Consider the following 21877-nt stretch of genomic DNA (forward strand, 5'->3'; position numbering starts at 1 on the left):
GTTATCGCTGGACAAGTAAACTTTTTTGTATCTTGGATGGGAAAATGGCTTAGATGTAAAAAATAAAGAGTAAGAATATTAAGGGCTTCTCTGGGTTGAACAATGTTAAGGCATCCCCTGGGAATCAGTGTTATTTAACATTTCATAAATGATTAAGAAAAAGGAATACTTTGAGACATTTCTAGGTACACAAATTATACTCTGCTTTCCACATAGGAAAATGTCAAGTCAACAGGGGGCATCTCCTGGAACATTTCTAAAGCTATGTGAATTGGCTGGAAAGTGGCAGGTCACTTGCCAGGTGGATAAGTGTAAGGCAGCTCACGTAGGGGGAGACAATTCAGGTGGCATCTTTAAGATAATGAACTCTGAACTGCCAGCTGCCACCGAGGAAAGGGATCAGAAGTTGCTGCAGATTAGCCCTTCAAGACATCAGCTCTTGTAAAATCCAAAATGCCAGTAAAGTTCTGGTGGTCCAGAGTAAAGACAAAACATCAGTCTCAACAAAAACCTCAGGAAATCCCTTTTGGATCTCAGTATGCAGTGCTAGCCACCGCATCCTAAGAAAAAGAGCCAAAGAAAGGCAGCTTAAAGGATTAAAAGGATAGAGCAGCTTTTGTTTGATGGAGCAAATGCCCATAAAGGTGACTATCAGAGACAAGATAAGATGAAAGTCTATAAAAAGATGAGAAATTCAGAGAAAATTAAAATAGCCCTTTTCATACAATCTCATGATTGTAAAATCAGGGGACAAAAGAAGCTTGAAAATGGAGGTATTTCTGTGTAGAAAGGGGCCATCAGAGGGCATATAAAAGAAGGTCTTTTAGACCTTCCAACATGTGGAAGGACTGTGCTAGCAGTAACTAGGAGTGGGGGTGGGGAACGATCAGCCTATCTCATCAGTCCTTCGTTGGGACAAAAACTACTCTGGGCTAGGGTGTGCTCCCTGCCCTCCCCCACCCCCTCCCCGCCCCGGCCCCACCTCAGTCACTGTGGTATACAACCACAGGGACTCAAAAAGAGCAAAAAACACCGACAAGACATTCAAAGGATTCAAAATGCTAATATTAAATCTCATTCTGAGTCAAAACTAGGTTGAAAATAAATTCAAGGGCGAAGGATTTATAATTGATTCATAAGGGACATTAAGGATGTTTGAGGGTACATCCTTAATCTTTGTGATTCATGCCTTGGAGATGAGCTATGTCCTCTCAAGAAATGTTACTTTGTAGTCTGAACTGGATAGATAAAATAAGAATATTTCCTAAACAGTTTGTCAGCATCTGGGTTCTCATAGTCAGAAAGTGACAGTTATTGGTTGAAACAGAGATTTGATCATTTGAATTTCACCTACAGCACAAGTCCTTTAATAGTGATCAATTTACCTGAGGAGAGCGAGGCTCTTGTGAACCAACCGTTACTCACGTGTTGAACAGTTAGCAACTCTGGCCATCGGGTCAGTATTGATCTTCCTCTACAGATTAAAATATATCAGGGTCCGAACGGAACGGGGGCGGGGAGAAGGTAATAACTAGAATGTCGTTGAGTTGGGAGATGTTAAAAATGGGCTGCAACCAACACATGGGCCCTTATTTTTAGGTCAAAGATTTATGTATATAAATATATATGCTCTCTCTTTCCAAAAAGTATTAGACTCAGGAACCTCATTACCCCCAAAGAAAACAGCACCCTCTCCTCCTTCCCATAGGTTCCTTTCTTTACCTGCTTCTTCTCCTGCCTGGGTTAAGGAACTTTCAGCCCCGCCTCCCGGCTCGTCCAAGCTCCGCCTGCCCGGTTCACCTGTGTGCCCAGCCCCTGACGGTACCGTTCGGCTTCAGCGGCCTGCAGGATTCCAGCTCCCGATTGGTCTGTCTGACCACAGCCTGCGCAGCCCACCAATGGCAGCGGCGCTGGGTGGGAGGGTGCCCACATCCAAGATGGCGCCCCCGGGAGCTGGGAGAGGGTGACCGGCAGCGGGGAAGCGGCCTGGGCTGGCCCTGCGATTGCGGGGTCCTGGGGGCATCTCGCTGGGTACCCCCCTGGCCAGCCTACAAGGCCTTCCCCGGGCCGGAGCGATGGCCGCCGATAACAGCAAGCAGTTTTGGAAGAGGAGCGCCAAGCTACCGGGGAGGTGAGCCTAGGACGCTGAGAAGAGGGAATTGGACCAAACCTTTCCAGATCCTAAGCCCTAAATCCCGCGGGCCTGGGGCGTCAGCGACCCAAGAAGACTGGTTTGGGGAACCTGGGCGGGGGGAGCTGGGGCTGCCTGGTGGCGGGAGGACAGCTGTCAGGCAAAGGAGCGGGCACCGAGCTTTGGAGGTGGCTGGGTGTGGGAGCAGACCCGGGGCTGGGGGCGTAGGGCTCTGGAGGGGCTGCCCTCGGCCGGGAGGTGGCCGGAGTTCGGGCATAGGGGACAGTGGAATTGGGTGAATAATCAATGTCGGTCCTGGGTTTGGAAGGCCATCCCCAGAGCTGCTTTTCACTTTAAACAGAACTCCTTCGTGGGGTGGGGGGGGTCTCCACCGCGCACAGGTGGTTGTTTGCACGAGGATGGCCCCTGCCGTTGCTCCCCCAGCTCTGCACGTACGAATTTTTCTCCTGGACTCCCAAAAAAGTTCTGGTGGGAGCTTGGGACCGTCTGCGGGGGGACAAGAAAAGTGAGGAAAATTCTTAAGCTCGACCTTACTTTATCTTGAGTTGGCCCTTTCCTGTTAGGAATTATTACAGGGTGACCTAGAATTGAGATTATTTCTTTAGCGTTTTCTAAGGATTTGTTCAACCCCAAGTGACCTCTTCTCCTCTGCCTGGTAATGTACTTCTTGCATTAAATTGTTTGGTAGAACAGACTTTCTAAGTTACTCTCCACTCCCACCATCACCCCCTTTTCGGTATATGTTGAGTCTCTTAGCAACTGTACATTCGTCAGTCTACTGTTGGTTTATAGTTTAAATTTGTTTGGGGGTAGTCCTAAGGAGTAAAAGGAGGAGTGTATATTTCAGTCTTAAATTTAAGATTTCTGACAGCCAGTCTACTTCATAATGAAATTCATGTTTGGTTGTGCCCCACGTGCTACCCTTCCTTATTGATTGATTCAGGGATAATCCTTTAAACCTGTGGCTTTTTTTTTTTTTTTTAATAGCAAGAGAGAAATGAGGGTCAGTGGTTGCTATACAACAGTCTTATTTTATTTAGGATTCTGTTAGACATCTGGGAATCAGCTTTAAGTAATACAAGGGAATGCAGAAATAGCTTCAGGTTAAAGTGCTGTGGAATCACAGTGTTAATATTAATGCTAAGGATTTCTATGTTTTTAGATAGGCACCACTTCCTGCCAACGATTCTTTTTCCTTCCTGGTCTAGGGAGCTCTCCAGTCTTGCTAACTGCTGTTCTCTGGGGATTTCCATGGTGAGATCATTAAATTTTGACATCTGAAGGTTATAATCAGAATCTATGGGAAAACTGTTAAATCAGGAAGCAGTGTTTGAGATGTGGGACATGGCAAAGTATTTTGTGCCTACTGACTTCTGGTCGTTATTAACAATTTTTGTTTTCATATTTCCTCTTTTGGATTGTAGAAACAGTCATCTTTTTTGCAAAGCACTACTTTTGTGAGATAGGAGGAGGAGTCTTTTCAGTTTCTTCAAGTTTCTGGCTTCCTTTATTTATTTATTTATTTATGGCTGTGTTGGGTCTTCGTTTCTGTGCGAGGGCTTCCTCTAGTTGCGGCAAGCGGGGGCCACTCCTCATCGCGGTGCGCGGGCCTCTCATTATCGGCAAGCGGGGGCCACTCCTCATCGCGGTGCGCGGGCCTCTCATTATCGCGGCCTCTCTTGTTGTGGAGCACAGGCTCCAGACGCACAGGCTCAGTAATTGTGGCTCACGGGCCTAGTTGCTCCGCGGCATGTGGGATCTTCCCAGACCAGGGCTCGAACCCGTGTCCCCTGCATTGGCAGGCAGACTCTCAACCACTGCGCCACCAGGGAAGCCCTGGCTTCCTTTTTCATTTTGAAGAGGAATATACAGGGATAGAAGAGAGAACATTTGAGTTCTGAAAGACTTGGATTATTATGGGACTATTATCTGTGTGATCAAGGGCAAAAGATTTACTTAATCTCTTTAGGCCTCAGTTTCCTTATCTGTAAAATGAGGATAAAAATACTTTCTTAAAGGTTCCTGTGAGGACTGAATTAAACACCGTATTTGTGAAGAACCTAGGACAGTATTTAGCGCATTATAGTTACTCGATAAATACTAGTTATTAGTATTACTGTTATTATTAGAGAAAGTAAACATTTAAAAGAATGTTTCTCTGATCCTTACTCCAGTACTAGGTATTTATTTTCATTGTTTACCTTAAGGCATTAAAATGTTGCCAGAATTCATAATAGTACCTTGCTTGTTGAAGAGAAACATTGTTCAGCTGTGCTTTTAGCAGGGAAGCCCCAGGAGCCCCTGGTTATGGGAGAAAACTAAAGTTCTTTTAGATAGAAAGTGCTTTGATTTAAGGAAAATATTAGGATATTTTCTCAAGAACAGAACTTTTGCATTTGTACTCTTTCAGTCATACTGAAGAAAAACTTCCTCTGGTTGGGGAAATGACACAGATAACTGTGTCTAGGTCCATGGCAACTTAGAAGTGAAACTAGTTTACTCTTTGCAAATTGAAAAGGTAAAAATTCAAAGCAATGGCAGATTACTTTCAGTTTCTTTGATCATGATCCAGCAACCTTAATTACAATAAATAGGAATTTTATGTAGTAAAATAGCCTCAAGTTCAAAATGAATTAAACATCCTTTTGTAAAATAATAGCTTTATTGAGATAATTCACATATCATAAAAATTCACCCTTTTAAAGTGTATAATTCAGTGGTATTTAGTATATTCATCTAGAGTATAAACGGTTTTGTGCAGCCATCACCACTAATTTCAGAACATTTTCATCACCCCAAAAAGAAACCTCATAGCCATTAGTAGTCACTCCCCATCCCTTCCTCCCTCTGGCCCCTGGCAACCACTAATCTTTCTGTTTCTATGGATTTACCTTTTCTGAACATTTCATATAAATGGAATAATGTGATACGAGGCCTTTTGTGCCTGGTTTCTTTTATTAAGTGTAATGTTTTCAAGGCCCATTCATGTTGTGGCATGTATCAGTATTTCATTCCTTTTATGGCTAAATAATATTCCTTGTATGGAAGTACCTCATTTGTTTATCCATTCATTAGTTGATGGACATTAGGGTTGTTTCCACTTTTTGGCTATTATGAATAATGCTATGAAATTCATGTGCAGGTTTTTGTGTGAAAGTATGTTTTCTATTGTTTCGAGTATATGTAGGAGTGGAATTGCTGGGTCATATGGTAATTTGATGGAATTAAACATCTTTTTTAAGTTCTTTCAGTTATTCATAAGAGCCCCATGTACTTAATACATCAAATGGTCCTTGTGTGGATGCCTAGGAAGACAGGACGTAGTGTGTACCATGTGGTTAAGAATACGGACTCTGGAAACTTGAAACTAGTAGATAAATAAGTTCTGGAGAGTTAATGGACAGCATAGTGATTATAGTCAACAACACTGTATTATAAACTTCAAAGTTGCTAAGAGACGAGATCTTAATTGTTCTAACCACAAAGAAGAAATGATAATTATGTGACATGATAGAGGTGTTAGCCAGTGTGACAGTGGTAATCATACTGCAGTACAGTCAGCCCTCAGTGTCTGGGGGGGATTGGTTCCAGGACCCCCTCAGATACCAAAATCTGCAGGTGCTCAAGTCCTTTATATGAAATGGCAGTATGGTTGCCCCTCAATATCCATGGGTTCCACATCCATCCGCAGATTCAACCAATTGTGGATCAAACTTCGGAGGGCGACTGTAAGTGTACTGAACCAACAGAATGTACCTCTTAAACTTACACAATGTTGTATGTCAATTATATCTCCAAAAAAGGAGAAAAAACAAAAAAGAATGCAAGCTCTGGAACCTGACTGCCTGGTTTCAAATCCCAGCTCTGCCACTTTCTAACTGTGTGACCTTGGGCAGTTACTTAACCTCTTTGTGCCTTAGTTTCCTCATCTGTAAAATGGGGACAGACTATCTACCTTATAAGGCTGTTATGAGGATTAAATGAGATAATGCATAGAAAGTACATAGAAGGGACTCACTAATATTAGCCATTATGAAAATGATAGTTGTGATTACAGTAGCTCCTATTTTTATTTGTTTCTCCTATTGCTCTAGTTTCTGAAACTGGAATTGAAAAACTTTGATCAGTGGTGTGTCTGGAGCCTCCAGTGAGTCCTGGGTGGAAAAAAATACCACCTATTGTTAATTAGGCAGAGGGTTTACGGAAGCACAAAGAAGCCTAATGCAGGGTCTCTGTGGGTGTCATGTGTTCCTTAGCGATGAAGAGTATGATTTTGAGCAATGGTTCTCAAACTTCAATGAGTCACCTGGCAGGCTCGTTAAAACATAGATTGCCAGGCCTCACTTCCAGAGTTTCTTTTTTTAAAAATTAATTAATTAATTAATTTTTGGCTGCATTGTGTGTTCGTTCATTGTGGTGCGCGGGCTTCTCATTGCAGTGGCTTCTCTTGTTGCGGAGCACAGGCTCTAGGCGCGCGGGCTTCAGTAGCTGTGGCTCACGGGTTTAGTTGCTCCGTGGCATGTGGGATCTTCCCAGACCAGTCCTCGAACCCATGTCTCCTGCATTGGCAGACAGATTCTTAATGACTGCGCCACCAGGGAAGCCCACTTCCAGAGTTTCTAATTCAGTAGGTCTGAGGTGGAACCTGAGAAGTTGAGCTTCCAAGAAGTTCCCAAAGGATACCGCTACTGCTAATCTGGGAGCTGCACGTTGAGAACCACTGAGAAAAATAGCCCTGAATTAGATTGAAAGAAACCTGATTCCTAGTGCTGGATGCTTTTGCTGTATGGATACTGAACAATTTTTTTTTTTTTTGGCCACACCACGAGACATGTGGGATCTTAGTTCCCCGATCAGGGATCGAACCCGTGCCCCCTGCAGTAAAAGTGTGGAGTCTTAACCACTGGACTGCCGGGGAAGTCCCTGGATACTGAACAATTAATGCGTCTCTGTTTTGCTGTCTAATAGCATCTCTCACGTAACACATCCAAGCAGAACTCTTGATTTCCACATCTGCCCACTCCTGCAAAGCTATTCTGTCCATCTCACTTAATGGCCCATTGACCAAGTTTCTCAGACCAAAAATCCTAATGTCTTTCATCCTTCTCTTTATCTTCCTGCCACATCCAATTCATTAGCAAGTCCTGTGTTGGCTTATCAAAATATATCCTGAATATGAGCTGTTGCACCACTTCTCCCCCTACTACCAGGATCAGACTGAGTCCTCTCTTGCCTGGACCACTGCTATACCTTCCTAACTGGTCTCCCTGCTGTGAGTGGAGTCGGTGCCCCTAATCCCCGTTGTTCAAGTCAGCTGCAGTTAGGAGGCTACTGCAGTTAGTAGAGGGAGAGGTTAAGAGGGCTTGGACTAGGGCAATGGCAATAAAGGACAAGTTTGGGAATATCTACAGGACTTGGTAAATCATTGGATTTGGGGAGTAAGGGAGAAGGAGGTGCCAAAGAGATGTCACCTTCAGGTTTCTGGCTTGGGTGGTCAGGTAAGATTGTGGTGTCCTATCCTCAGAAAAAGCCACATTTTCAGACAATGTACTAACTACTCCATGCTCAGTTTTCTCATCTATGAAATGAGAAGTCTGGATTAAGTGAGCTCTGAGGCTCTTACCAGTTCTGACGTTGAATGTTAAACTTGCCAACTGCAACTCCTGTCACTGGATATTTCTCTTTTGCTCTGTCACTCACAAAAGCATGATTGATAGGTAAGAGTAGATTGGGGTGGGGGGGGGTGGGGGGGGTGGTGCGCCGAAAGTGGGTTTTTCTATCTTGTGCTTTTGAAAGCAGTGAATCACTGGCCCCACTGAACATCTGAGTCTCACGAAATTGTAGAATGTTAGAATTCCACCCTAAGAGCGCTGCCAGTGAGGAAACTGAGGCCAGAGAGGGAAAGTGCCTTGCCCCAAAGGACACTGTAAATTTCTTGACTCCTGGTCCACACTCTGCTTCCCCCTTCCCTCAATCTCTGCTAAGATTTAGACACCGTCTGTCCAAGCACCTCATCCAGTCCAAGGGTGTGGATGCTGCCATTGAAAAGATGCGGATGAGACTTGGAGGAGGAGAGACAAATGTGAGCCAAAGCCTGGCTCATTTCCCACGTTCTTATTTCCAATCCTTCTGGGAAGGGCTTCTCCCTCTTTTAAAGCAAAAGTGTTTATTGTGAAAGTCAAGGAGCTCTTTTAACATTCAGTGAAGTTGAGAAAAGTGTCTAATCACTTGAATTACTTAGGAGCCCATGGATTTTTAACTGAAACCGTCTCTGTCATTTGGTCATTTTTCATAACACGAATGAATCTGATAGTAGACTCGGTGTAACGGTCCCAGCCTATCTGGGCAGGTACATTACAACCTATTCTTAGCTTGGAAATGCTTTATTGATAAAGTCAGTGACTAGGAGATGCTGAATTATCCCTGAAACAGCCAGTTCTGGAAGACTTCCATCAAGTGAGTGTGTGACCCTGCATTGATTGCCAGCATGTTTGGCTTTAAATTGGATAGCTCTGTTCCCGTGTTTGCTTTAGCTCCTCTGTCAGTGCTGAACAAACACCTGTTGATTTTTTCCTGCCAAGCTTTTTGCACCGTTCCGAATACGTGAACCAGCTATGCCAGTATATCCTTTGGCGTTGGTTTATTGAAGAGAACAATGGAGGTTGACCGAGATTTTTGCTTCATTTTGTCTTCGTTGTAGCACAGCCCGTGACATTCTTTTCTCTGTGTGAGCAGTGTGATTTCTCTGAGATGCAGTGTGATTGCCTCTTGTTTTTAGGTCTAGCTAGGCAGGAGTCAGCTTAAACAGAGGCCTGGGTTTTGTATAGTTCCAGCCTTGACTCACTAAGGATTGTTAAGTGCCTGCTGGTGTGTGTCATGCTCTGCCAGGTGGTGAGGGAACTACAGAAAAAGACATGGCGCCACCACTGCTCAGTAGAAGCTGAAAATCTCCTTGGCAGCACAGCTTCCCCTGGCGAGGATGCTGCGTATTATTGCCTTTCCAGTTTTTCCACTTAGCATATGTTACTTTTGTAATCAGAAAAACTTAAAAGCACAGCTGGGTAAAACACATTGTTGAGTGAGAAAAGCAAGATGTAGACCGATATGTACATGCAGTCTTTTATGTAAAGGTTTAAAATATACAAAAGATATTATGGATATTATGTTTATGGATACATGAATACATGTAAAAGTATAAAAGCAGATGGGAAGGATTTTGTACCCACTTCAGGATAGTGGTTATTTCTTGGGGAGGCAGGGGAATGGGGCTGGAGACTGCAACCGGGACTTCAGAAGTCTCTCTAACGCTTTATTTTCTTAAAAAAAGCAATGTGACAAGTGTTAATATTTGTTAAGTCAGAGTGATGGATTCATGGATGTTATATCTTTCTCTGTACTTTTCTTTGTGTTTGAAAATGTGAATTAAATGCCTTTTACATTTGTGGTAGAGCAAATGTTTTTTAAATTTGTGTTGGAGAAATCAGCCAGCCAGCCATGAAATTAAGTAGTATTTAAAGTAGCATTTATGATTTAGCCCATGAAATTAATTAGTATTTAAAGTAACATTTATGATTTAGTGTCAAAGTAAGTCACAAATACAGTATGATGTCATTTATATAAAGTCTTTAAAACATGCAAAGCAACACTATATATTGTTTAGGGATACATACATAGAAAATGTAAAAACAAAAATGAGGGTGAAAAATGCCAGACTCAATAAAATGGTTTCCTAGGAAGGGAGGAAGGGTTGTGCTGGGGTTTCAACTCCATAATGTCTTATTTCTTTTCTTTTTTTTTGGCTGCACCACGCGGCATGTGGGATCTTAGTTCCCTGACCAGGGATCAAACCCGTGTCCCCTGCATTGGAAGTGCAGAGTCTTAACCACTGAACTGCCAGGGAAGTCCGATAATGTCTTATTTCTTATATAGGTGTTAAGCACCTACCTGGGTGTACCCTATATTATGATCTAAATCTAGTTTATTTTTTAAAATGTCTGCATTTTAGGGAATCAGAGAAGGCATGGGTTAGTGGACGCTCAGAGAAGGTCTCATGGGGCAGGGGGTGTAGAATTTGAAGGAATTTTTTAGGATGGATAAGATTTTGAAAATGGAGTAGGCAGAAGAGCCCAGTTTAGCATTTAAGGTGTTTTTGGAAGGTGTAGTCGAGACCAGCCTGCTCTAGAGTTGAGTTTGGGTTTGGGAGGAGTGGATGGTACAGGTTGATAGGTGAATTATACATGCCAGGAAATTGAGCACCTTAATCACCAGGCTCTTTCCGTCTGTCTTCATTTAGTCTCTGTGATCATCTGGGCTTCTCTTCCTTTTCTAACTTCTTGCTTCTCCTTTTTGAGATTCAATAAACTGATAAATTATACAAAGTGTTCCTGGTACAGATAACATCATGGTTTAGTTCAAGAATATGTTAAGTTCAATTTATGCTCTGATACCTTTGCTGATGAAGTGCATCATTTATCTTGGCCTTTCTGGCTGTGCCAGCTGACATCTTTAAAAAATAGCCTACCATGATTTTAAGATCCCTTTCCTGGATGGTAATTGATGGCCTTTGGCCCTTAAACCTGCACAATTAGGATTGTTTTTTTTCTGCATGGATTACTGGCAGGTGGTAATACTCGTTTATGGAGAGAACCTAAGGATTCTCTCATATTTTTCTACTCAGTCACCCAACCCAACTTGCCCATTGAGATCTTCCTGAAAAGTTTATTCTCTGATCTTTATATTTTACTAACATAGAAGCTTATGGACTTGGAGAGTTCAAGTGTACTCAGAGTATTTGCAAACATTAAAGTAGAAATCAGTGGCCCTTTGGGTTTTCTAGTTTGTTTGTGCTTTTTGTTTTGTCTAAGCTTTCTCTCTCTAAGCCAAACTTTCCTGTATTCTTTAATCCCTCGTATTTTCTCTCTTCTTTTCCTCTGCCTAGGAAACTCTATAAATACATTCAAGTAATACTGTTTGTATTTCTGTGGTCCTACATGTGATGGTTAATTTACAAATTACTTAACCTTCCAGAGAAGTTTAAGGAGTAGGGATTCTTACAACTGAAAAGGTCAGGGATGTAGTCATAACTAAAGATTGTACACAAGAATATTCCCTTTGGGGAACCTCTTGCACTGTTGGTAGGAATGTAAATTGATACAGCCACTGTGGAGAACAGTATGGAGGTTCCTTAAAAAACTAAAAATAGAACTACCATACAACCCAGCAATCCCACCACTGGGCATATACCCTGAGAAAACCATAATTCAAGAAGAGTCATGTACCACAATGTTCATTGCAGCTCTATTTACAATAGCCAGGACATGGAAGCAACCTAAGTGTCCATCGACAGATGAATGGATAAAAAAGATGTTGCACATATATACAATGGGATATTACTAAGCCATAAAAGGAAACGAAATTGAGTTATTTGTAGTGAGGTGGATGGACCTAGAGTCTGTTGTACAGAGTGAAGTTAGTCAGAAAGAGAAAAACAAATACCGCGTGCTAACACAGTAAAGACGCAGATGTAGGGAATGGACTTGAGGACATGGGGAGGGGGAAGGGTAAGCTGGGAGGAAGTGAGAGAGTGGCATGGATTTATATATACTACCAAATGTAAAATAGATAGTGGGAAGCAGCCGCATAGCACAGGGAGATCAGCTTGGTGCTGTGTGACCACCTAGAGGGGTGGGATAGGGAGGGTGGGAGGGAGACGCAAGAGGGAGGAGATATGGGGATATATGTATATGTATAGCTGATTCACTTTCTTTGTTATACAGTAGAAACTAACACACCATTGTAAAGCAATTATACTCCAATAAAGATGTTTAAAAAAAAAAGATTATTCCCTTTGGAATCTTAGTAGAAATAAATGTGAATTGGCTACATTTTTATTTAAAAGCAACTTTAGGATCACATCTGTTATGTCAAAGTAGGTACTTGCTAGTGTTACTACCTGCAGGAATTGTGCTGAAGGGCTTTTTACACATTGTCCCGTTTAAACCTCCCAACCCTCTTGTCCCGTTTAAACCTCCCAACCCTCTTAAGATTGCTTAATTTATTTCTTAAAAAGGTGATAATGTACACAGTGCTAATTCAGAAAGGTACAAAAAGGTTTGCACTGAAAACTGAGTCTCTGTCACAGGGCCCTCCAGTCATCAGTTCCACTTCCAAACCACTGCTACTGGTGTCTTGTGTGTTCTTTCAGAGATACTCTATAAATACATAGACATAATCATATATAATTATGTGGATATATTTTATTTTAAAGATTTTTACAAAAATGGAGGTATTATTATGCATATAATTCTGCATCTTTTTTTAAAAAATAAATTTATTTATTTATTTATTTTTGGCTGCGTTGACTCTTCGTTGCTGCATGCGGGCTTTCTCTAGCTGCGGAGAGCGAGGGCTGCTCTTCATTGTGGTGCACGGGCTTCTCATTGTAGTGGCTTCTCTTGTTGTGGAGCACAGGCTCTAGGCGTGCAGGCTCAATAGTTGTGGCACATGGGCTCAGTTGCTCCACAGCATGTGGGATCTTCCCCGACCAGGGATCGAACCCACGTCCCCTGCATTGGCAGGCGGATTCTCAACCGCTGTGCCACCAGGGAAGAGCCCTCTGCTTCTTTTTTCAGTGAATGTTTCATGTCGGTGGATATAGAACCGCCTAATTCTTTTTAACAGATGTACTGTAATTTATTTAACCAGCCCCATTGATGATAATCCTTCTTCTTTTAATAGGAAAGTTCAGCCCATTTATATTTATTGGAAAGACTGTTATATTTGGTTTTAGTTCTATTTTTAATATTTTCTTTTAAAAAAAACTTTCACTATCAGGATAGTACTTGCTTTGGGAGGTGGGTGTGCGTGTGTATATTCTGATGATTTGAAAGGTTTATCTTTTTATTCTAGTGATTGCATATAACTTTTTACCATATTTCTTCAGACAGTATCTATTGACTCCCTGCCATGAGTAATGATGAAATTAGTAGTTATATTTCCTGCCTCCTCCTCACTTGCTTTTAGTTGATTGTATTATTTTTCTTAGTTTTATTTTATATCTTGAAACATACTTATACCTATATTACTTGAGCTATCAGCTTTAAATATCTTTCGAGCCTTGTCAGTAAAAGATGAGGGAATCAGTCTACTTATTTCAATCTACTTTTTCCTCCATCCCACTTTAACATTTGCCAATTACATTATTTTTACATTCTCTTCTGCAACCATAAAGCCTCAAATTTAAGACTCAGGCTTAAGGTAAAATCAATTAAATGCTCTCCATCAGTCCTTTTGCCATAGTTTCTCCATTTATTTCATTATTAATAGAAGATTTTCCTCTAGTAGTTTCTTCAGGAAAGAGTCAGGGAGACCATATTCCCTGAGTTCTTACGTGTTGAAACATGTTTTTCTGTCACCTTTGTACTTAAACAACAGCTTGGCTTGATAAACAATTATTTTCAGGTCCCTCTTTTTTTTCTTTTTTTTTTAAACTGTGAACTACTACAGAAAAGTACATGAAACAATTGTTTGGTATAATAACTTGATAAATAATCTCAGAGTGAACACCCCAGAATCCCCCTGTGTCTGTTCTCTCTCACACCTCCTTCCTTCCCTCCAGTGATAACCACGTCCTTTTATGTTAATCACTCCTTGCTTTCTTTATAGTGTTACTACTATGGATGCATCCCTAAACAATAGAAATCATTTTTGTCAGTTTCCTGAAGTGTATATATATAGAATTATACAGTACCTATTCTTTTATTCTTTGCTTTTTTGCTCAACATGACATTTGTAAGATCCATTCACATTACTTTCAGCCTTACTCCATTTATTTACGTTGCTGTAAAGTATTCTATTATGTGAACACATGACAGTTTATTTCTCTGTTGATAGACACTTGGGTTATTTCTAGTTTGGGGCTAAAAGGATCCATAATGCTATGGACACTTTTATATGTATCTTTTGATACACATATCTATATATTTCTCTAAAGATATATATTTGGGAGTGAAAATACTGGGTCTTAGGGTATGCATATTTTGTTCTTCCTAGATACAGCCAAACTTTTTTGGAGTGGTCGTATCTCTTTATACCCCTACAAGCAGTGTGTGAGAGTCCCGTGGGTCACTCTACTCTTGATTTGTGGTGTTGCTTCACTGTCTTGTAGTCCAAGTGGTCCTTTGGGGTAGGTGATATTCCAATTTTATAGATGAGAGAGCATATTCAAAGTGGTCAGGTAATTTAGTGCAAGTTTATAGAGGTAGTAGATGCCACAACTGGCATTTGAACTCTGTTCTCTCCAACTCTAAAGCCTTTCCATGCTGCCTTCTTTACAGTTAGAATTTCCTGACAGTCAGTTACGTAGGGCACTGAAACCTCACTGGGGAAGATGAACATTTTTTTTTTAAAGAGTAGGATGCTATCCTTTGGCTTGGGTATAGTTGTTCCTGGAGGCAACCTGCTTCTCAAAGTCCCTTCCAATGTTGCGATGCAGGTGGTACTCACCCAACATATTTACTTTCCTGACAACTTGCTTCTTCCTTTGTTCCTTGCTTTTAGCATCCAGCCCGTGTATGGAGCACAGCACCCTCCTTTGGATCCTCGGCTCACCAAAAAGTAAGTCAAGATATTTTTCCTTTCATGCATGTACTTCTCCTAAAACCCCGAAACCCTCCCCTACTTTGTTGAAATGACAGTTTCCACTTGGACCTTTTCTAGCGTCTCCTCTGCTCTGTTTTTGATCAGAAGATGAGCAATCTTCTTACCTCTAAGCAGTCCATTACTAAGTGGAAAATTAACTTACATCAGAGATTTTTTTCTTATATTGGACGCTGGTATATGTAGGGGTTTGGTGTTGGATTCTCTGTTCTGTGAGAAGGTCTTTATTGATTAAGTATTGTCCTGAAATTGAATGATTGATGACCTTCTTCTGGTTTCTGGGGCCCATTGCTTCTGAATATATATATAGGTCTGCCCTCTTCCTTATTCTCTGAGAATTGAGGCAAATAGAACATAACTGTGGGGCTGGCAGTTTTCTGGTCCTCTTTCTCTTTGACACACTCAAGGAAACCCAGCCAGACAATGGAGTTAAAAGCTCCCTGGAGGCTATTTCTTTTATTTCTTTTTTCTTTCTTTTTTTTTAATCCCACCCCACCCCCTGTCCTGAAGGCTATTTCTTCTAGTAAAATTCTAGTAAATTATTTTCTAACACAACAGAGACCCTAGTTAAATCCAAGATGTGTGGGTGTATTTGTACCCCCAATTATCGCTTTATCACATCTTTCTCTCATAGGCCATCATTCAGCCACAATAAATTTAAATGAGGAGATGGGTCGTCTTCTCGCATGTTCTAAGAACTTTTGCCTCTATCTTTGAGCAGGCTTAATCTTAGAGACTTATTTCTAGGAAAGTTGTCGCTTGTAGTGAAAGCTGAATGATTTGAGAGGTACAGGAGACCTAGGTTCTCATCCTTCAGGGGCCTGTGTGATAATATCTACCCTTTCTTTCTTCATAGTCAATGGGGAAGTAAAGATAATGTACATTAAAATATTTTGAATACCTAGAAAAATACCTTATCAAATATGCATTATCAATATTTTAATATTCTTTTAATAACTTAATGTGTGGTGAACTTTCTATAATTCTACCAACTCATTCTTTTTGCAGTTTGGCCAATGTGTAGAAGGTACAGTCTTCTGAATTACTATAGAGGCATGACTGCTGTTCATTTCTGTAAAATGCACAATTTTTATATTAGGAACCGCTAGAGTGTAAGCTCTCTGTTCACCACTGTACCCTTAGCACCTAGACCAGCAGGTGGCACATAGTAGGCACTGAGTAAATATTTATGGAATGAAAGAATGAAATCCTGGCATTTACTTAGACAATGGGTTTTTCTTTAACGTTTCTTAGTATGTACCTTGTATTAGATCTTCTTAAGGGGAAACAGGTTTTCTGTGATATTTTTGTGATATTTTCATTAAGTATGATGAATTCTATTTCCTCGTTTTACCAACCGTGGACTCTCTGGTCTGTTGGCCAGTGTAACAGGCACGGTTAATTACCTTCCCAACAGTCTTCCCTTCACCTGCTTCTTCCTTGCTCAGGAACCACAGTTCTATTCAGTTCTTGAGCAGGTGACAGTGTACTTAGAGTAGGTATCTGGGTTAGTTTAAGCCTTATATAATAATTCCTTGGTAATACCAGTGACTGGTCTATGATGGGCTCATCTCATTGGTTCTGGCCAATGAGATGTAAAGGAAAGTCTCCTGAAGGAGGGTTCTTGGAAGGATTTTCTTTTTTTGACCAGAGAGAGATCGTTTTGTGAAGAAAGCTGCGTTTTGCCTCCACTCACATTTCCTGCTTTTCAATGTGTTAGTGTGAAAATGAGATGCGAGGGACTTCCCTGGTGGCGCAGTGATTAAGAATCCACCTGCCAGTGCAGGGGACAGAGGTTCGAGCCCTGGTCCGGGAAGATCCCACATGCTGCGGAGCAACTAAGCCCATGCGCCACAACTACTGAGCCTGCGCTCCAGAGCCCACGAGCCACACTACTGAGCCTGCATGCCACAACTACTGAAGCCCGTGCGCCTAGAGCCCGTGCTCCTCAACAAGAGAAACCACCACAATGAGAAGCCCGCATGCTGCAATGAAGAGTAGCCCTCGCTCGCCACAACTAGTGGAAGCCCACACACAGCAACGAAAACAAAACGCAGCCAAAAATAAATAAATTAATTAATTAAAAAAAAAAAAAAAAAAGAAAATGAGATGCGAAGAACTCATAGTAGTTAACTTGTACCCTGAGGGAAAGATGAGAATTGCAGAGACACCAGCTCAGTGCCCTGACATCATGGTCTTTACAACTTAAGCGTCATAGTTGAGTATTCTGTTCCTTGTAGCCAGTTCTGTTCGCAGGCAGGATTTGTTGATTGGTAATAGATCCATTCCAGCATAATTTATAATGGCCTTTGATAAACACATGGCTAACGTAAAATCTGCCATCCACCTGTATATGAGGCAGTGGGATGTACTGTCCTATTTTATGTTTGGGTCAGAGTCACCATACCTTCTCTGCATCTGTCATCAACTGAGTTTTCCCTGATTCTGTATTTAGGGCAGGTCTTGAGGAATATCACCATATCCCAAACTGCCAAGGCAAACTTTATATACTCTTGTTTTTCCCACCTATTTTTGTTTTATTTTAAATTTATTTTTATGTTCATTTTTTGGCTGCGCTGCAGCATGCGGGATCTTAGTTCCCTGACCAGGGATCAAACCCGTGCCTCTTGCAGTGGAAGCGTGAAGTCTTAACCACTGGACCGCCAGGGAAGTCCCTTTTTCCCACCTATTAATGATATAAAACCATGAATGTTTCCACTGGTCATTCAGCAGAGTTGCATTCATACTTTCAGTAGAAGTAGTTATTTAGCTCTGCAATTTGGGAGGAATATAATTGTCACTGAATAAATTGCATCCCTTTTTCGTGCATGTGGTGGTTTGGTATTACCACTCTACAATCTGGGACAACATCTAGGTCTGCACTGGACCATTTTACAATTCCAGATTGTTACTATAAAACATTTATTGCCCTTATTTGAGTGCCTTTGTTGGGACATTTTTATTACTTTCTCCGCTACCTGATTACCATTCCACTTCAGGCTACCATTAATTACTGTGTGGTTAATCCTCATCACAGCGAAGCCTTTACATTGGGTCTTTAATCATCTAAACTGCACGAGCACAGCAAGTCATTACCCGTCTGTGTATATTGACTTCCATTTGCCAAATTATTACCATTAGTGATAATATTGCCTGCAATAATTTTTATACCTCAGATAAAACTAGTCTTACCGCAGAGCGGCCCCATTGGCCACTTGATGGTATGATAAGCTTCTAAATTTATTGTTTTCTGAATTGATATCCTAGTTCTGAGTTATAAATCTAGTTCATGTGAAGCCACACTAGTCATTGATATGACTGGATTTAGCAAATTCTCCACTTGCTTCACACCCCTTACCAGTGTCAAACGTTATTTTTCTAAATAAATTTGTGTTGTATTTCTATTAAGTGAACAGCCGTCTCAGTAAAACAACATAGTGTTAATCAAATCACAGAATGATTGATCTTTTGTTTCCTAACCCATATAACAAACAAACTATAATTTGGCATACAGATGTAAGGAGGTATGGTGAAGGTGGCTATGCGAGGCCAGGTTGGTTGTAACTTTGATATGGTTCTGTTTAAGTAATTTTGGTTAAACTTCAAGCCACACTGTGGCATTATTGTGCCTCAGGTTAGTTATAGATTAGTTGGGACCATGTTAAAATTAGGCAACCTATAAGCCAGAGGCACCCCCAGCTAGAATTACCTGGATTAATATTTTACTGACACTCACCATGGCCCATCTCTTGGTGCGGTAGTTTTTTGTTTGTTTGTTTTTAAAATTTATTTATTATTATTTTTGGCTGCGTTGGGTCTTCGTTGCTGCGCGCAGACTTTCTCTGGTTGCAGCGAGCGGGGCTACTCTTCGTTGCGATGCACGGGCTTCTCATTGCGGTGGCTTCTCTTGCTGAGGAGCACGGACTCTAGAGCGCAGGCTCAGTAGTTGTGGCTCGCGGGCTTAGTTGCTCCGCGGTGTGTGGGATCTTCCTGGACCAGGGCTTGAACCCATGACCCCTGCACTGGCAGGCAGATCCTTAACCACTGTGCCACCAGGCAAGTCCCTGGTGCAGTGTTTTGATCCACTCCAGGGTGTGCATATGCTTCACCCAAGGTTAGACTAATAGCATCTAGTCAATTCTTTGACCTGAGTTAAAATTCAGCTTCTTGATTCATGGTTTATTTAAAGAATTCTTAAGACATCAAGAGGGTATTTAAGAAACATCAAGCAAGGAAAAAAAAAATAACCTTGGCGTCCAAAGTACTCTTTATCACTCCATTGGAATCATCGTGTGCAATCTTGAGGTACACGTGGTCTCTAAGGAGGAAAACAATAACAATAGCCACATACTCCTATGCAGCATTTTTTTGATGACAGATCTTTCTTACACATCCGCCTATTTGTTCTTGACAGTGAACCCACTGAGGTGAGTACTGCAGGTTGTGGATCCTGGATCCCCTTTCACAGAGGAGAAGCATAGTGATGAATCCAGAACATACAGCCTCAAGAGGTCTGCAGAGAAGTAATTTGCCTCTGGCTCATGGATTTCTTTCTTTTTTTTTTTTTTTTAATATTTCCAGATCCTTTTTTTTTAAAAAAAAAATCTTTATCGGGGTATAATTGCTTTACTGGCTCATGGATTTTTGACGTGCAGATTTTTGCGCTGCATTGCCTCAGTTTTATTTTCTTTGATTTGGGCTCTTGTTCATTTTTGATTGTTCATTCAGTACTCTTACTTTGGGGATTGACAAAAGCCAAAAAAACAACCTTTCCCAGTGGTTAATAAAAATAATATGCTCATTGTAGAAAACATGAATAATTCAGAGAAGTATAAAAATTAAATTTATCCCCTATAATTCCATAGCCCAGAGATAAGCAATGTTAACATTTTGATGCATTTTATTCCTGGTCTTTTCTGTGCATATACTTTCTAAGAAATATAGAGAGATCACAGAAAATATATAATTTTGGTTCAATTTTCACTTTATTGAGATCATTTTCTAGTGTTATTAAATAGCCTTCAATATGTGATTTTCGATAAGCAGTATAGCATTCCATTTGGTGGCTGAAACATAATATATTTCATCATTTGCAATTTCTAGATGTTTATGTTGTTTGCAGTTTTTAACCAAAATAAATAATACCATTATAAACTGTTTTAGATTACCTTTGTTTGATTCTCTGATTATTTTCTTATGGTCAGAAATGATGAATCATTTTCAGGCTCATGGTGTGTATGTTGCCAGATTGTTTTCCAGAAGGTGGTACAACATACACCCCCATCTGCAGTATTAGAGAGCTGGTCTCACTACACCTTAGTTAGCACCAAAGAGGATGCGTCTTTAAATCTTTACTGATTTAGTGGGTGGAAAATGGTATCTTGTTTCCTTCCCGTTTGAACTGTTACTTCCTGTAATCTTATGTTATCTCCTGCATCCTGGGTGATAGAGTGATATATTTTCCTTTACTCTGTGCGAGACTAGTGTTTGAAATTATGCCTCAGTGATATCTTTTTTGGTGTTAATAATAGGGACTTTCCGATGACCTGTATGAGTTACGAGTCTGTATTTATAGATGTTAGGAACAGTTATTTTTCAGAATAACTATTGGACGTATCTAGGGAGATGGGATGGGTATTAGACCACCCACCTCTACCCAAAGGGAAGAAACATCTCTTGGAAATGGGGGAACTTCAGCTCTTCCAGCAGAGCCTTGTTTTTAGTCTAGAGTTGCCCTGGCTTGCTGAGGGAAACAGTGAGGCATTTTAATGATGTTTTTACCCCTTGCATTCCAGTCCTCAGGGATGCTAATTAGGACTGAATTAGAAATGTCCCAACTACCTAGTCCCCTAGAACGAGAATAAGGGCCCCCAGACCTTAAGGGGTTCACAGAGAGGAAAAGTTGAGGGGGATTTCCCTGGCGGTGCAGTGGTTAAGACTCCACACTTCCACTGCAGGGGGCATGGGCTCGATCCCTGGTCAGGGAACTAAGATCCTGCAAGCCTCATGGTGCAGCCAAAAAAGAAAAAGAAGAGGAAAAGTGCAAGAAAGTAGGAAAGGTCTACATCAGCGGTCCCCAACCTTTTTGGCACCAGGGACTGACTGGTTTCATGGAAGACAGTTTTTCCATGGACTGGGGGGCGGCGTGGGGAGATGGTTTCGGGATGATTCAAGTGCATTACATTTATTGTGCACTTTATTTCTATTATTCAGTCATGTACTGTCTCCACGATTTTTTTGCTGTATTCTACACTATTATTTATTAAATGCACTTGAAAAAATAAACTCGTATATACTCAGTTAGATTTATTTTTAAAATAAACCTTATTAGTTCCCTAAGTGGAAAACCAGTATCATTTGCCAAAAATAGAAAGTAACCTTAAAAATAAATACAGTGAAACACAAAATAATCTTATTAATTAAATTCTAAGCCAGATTCTGTTCTTACAAAATGTTGATCCTGAGACTGCCCTCACTTTGTTAAAAAATAGTCGTGAAGACAGAGTGGCAGCAAACTCAGATCTCTCCTCAAGGGCAGCAGAAGGACTTTAACAGAATAAAAAGGGAACAACTTGTTCATTTTGGAACTCAGTGTTTCATCATACATGTGGGCTACCTAAAATTGTCTCTTGTTCTACCAGTAGTTGATGTCCTGCTTTAAAAAACAGTTTAGGTTATGTTGTCATAACAGATTAACTCTGAAATCTCAGCGGATTGACACAACAAGGGCTTATTTCTCACTCACACCACCTGTCCAAAGTAGAGTCAGGTGGGTGTGGAGGGCAGGCTCTGCTCCACATAGTCACTCTGTTATCCAGGCTGAGGGAGGCGCCACCATCTGGAGTTGTCATGATAGAAGAAAGCTTATAGAGAACTCACACCTGTTCTTTTATACTTTGGCTCAGAAGGGACTGCCTCACTTCTCTCCTTAGCCCATTGGCCAGAACTAGTCATATAGAGTCACCTAAGTGCCGGGGGGCTGGAAAGTGTAGAGGAGCACATGGAATATTTGGAGAGCGTTGCTGTCCTTGTTTCATCTGGCTCTGCAGCATAGGGGTGGTCTGGATG

The 21877-nt window shown here is 41.2% G+C and overlaps 1 protein-coding gene and 1 long non-coding RNA gene across 4 annotated transcripts in view; both read left to right on the forward strand.

Moving 5' to 3' along the window:
• LOC309608274 overlaps positions 1–21877 on the forward strand; it is a 244302-nt gene that overhangs the window by 81579 nt on the left and 140846 nt on the right. The window lies entirely within an intron of this gene.
• The window catches only part of TBC1D22B (TBC1 domain family member 22B), a 70245-nt gene continuing 50235 nt past the window's right edge, over positions 1868–21877 (forward strand). Inside the window, exons 1-2 of one of the 3 annotated variants that reach the window (XM_082347843.1) lie at positions 1868–2131; positions 14711–14767. In XM_082347843.1, coding sequence (XP_082203969.1) covers positions 2076–2131; positions 14711–14767 — 113 coding nt within the window. In that variant the 5' untranslated portion in view covers positions 1868–2075. The remainder of the gene's footprint in view (positions 2132–14710; positions 14768–21877) is intronic. The other 2 variants (XM_082347842.1, XM_082347841.1) reach the window with 2 other exon arrangements.

The sequence above is a fragment of the Balaenoptera borealis genome (genome assembly GCF_965194805.1).
Source record: "Balaenoptera borealis genome assembly, chromosome: 12".
Classification (NCBI taxonomy): domain Eukaryota; kingdom Metazoa; phylum Chordata; class Mammalia; order Artiodactyla; family Balaenopteridae; genus Balaenoptera; species Balaenoptera borealis.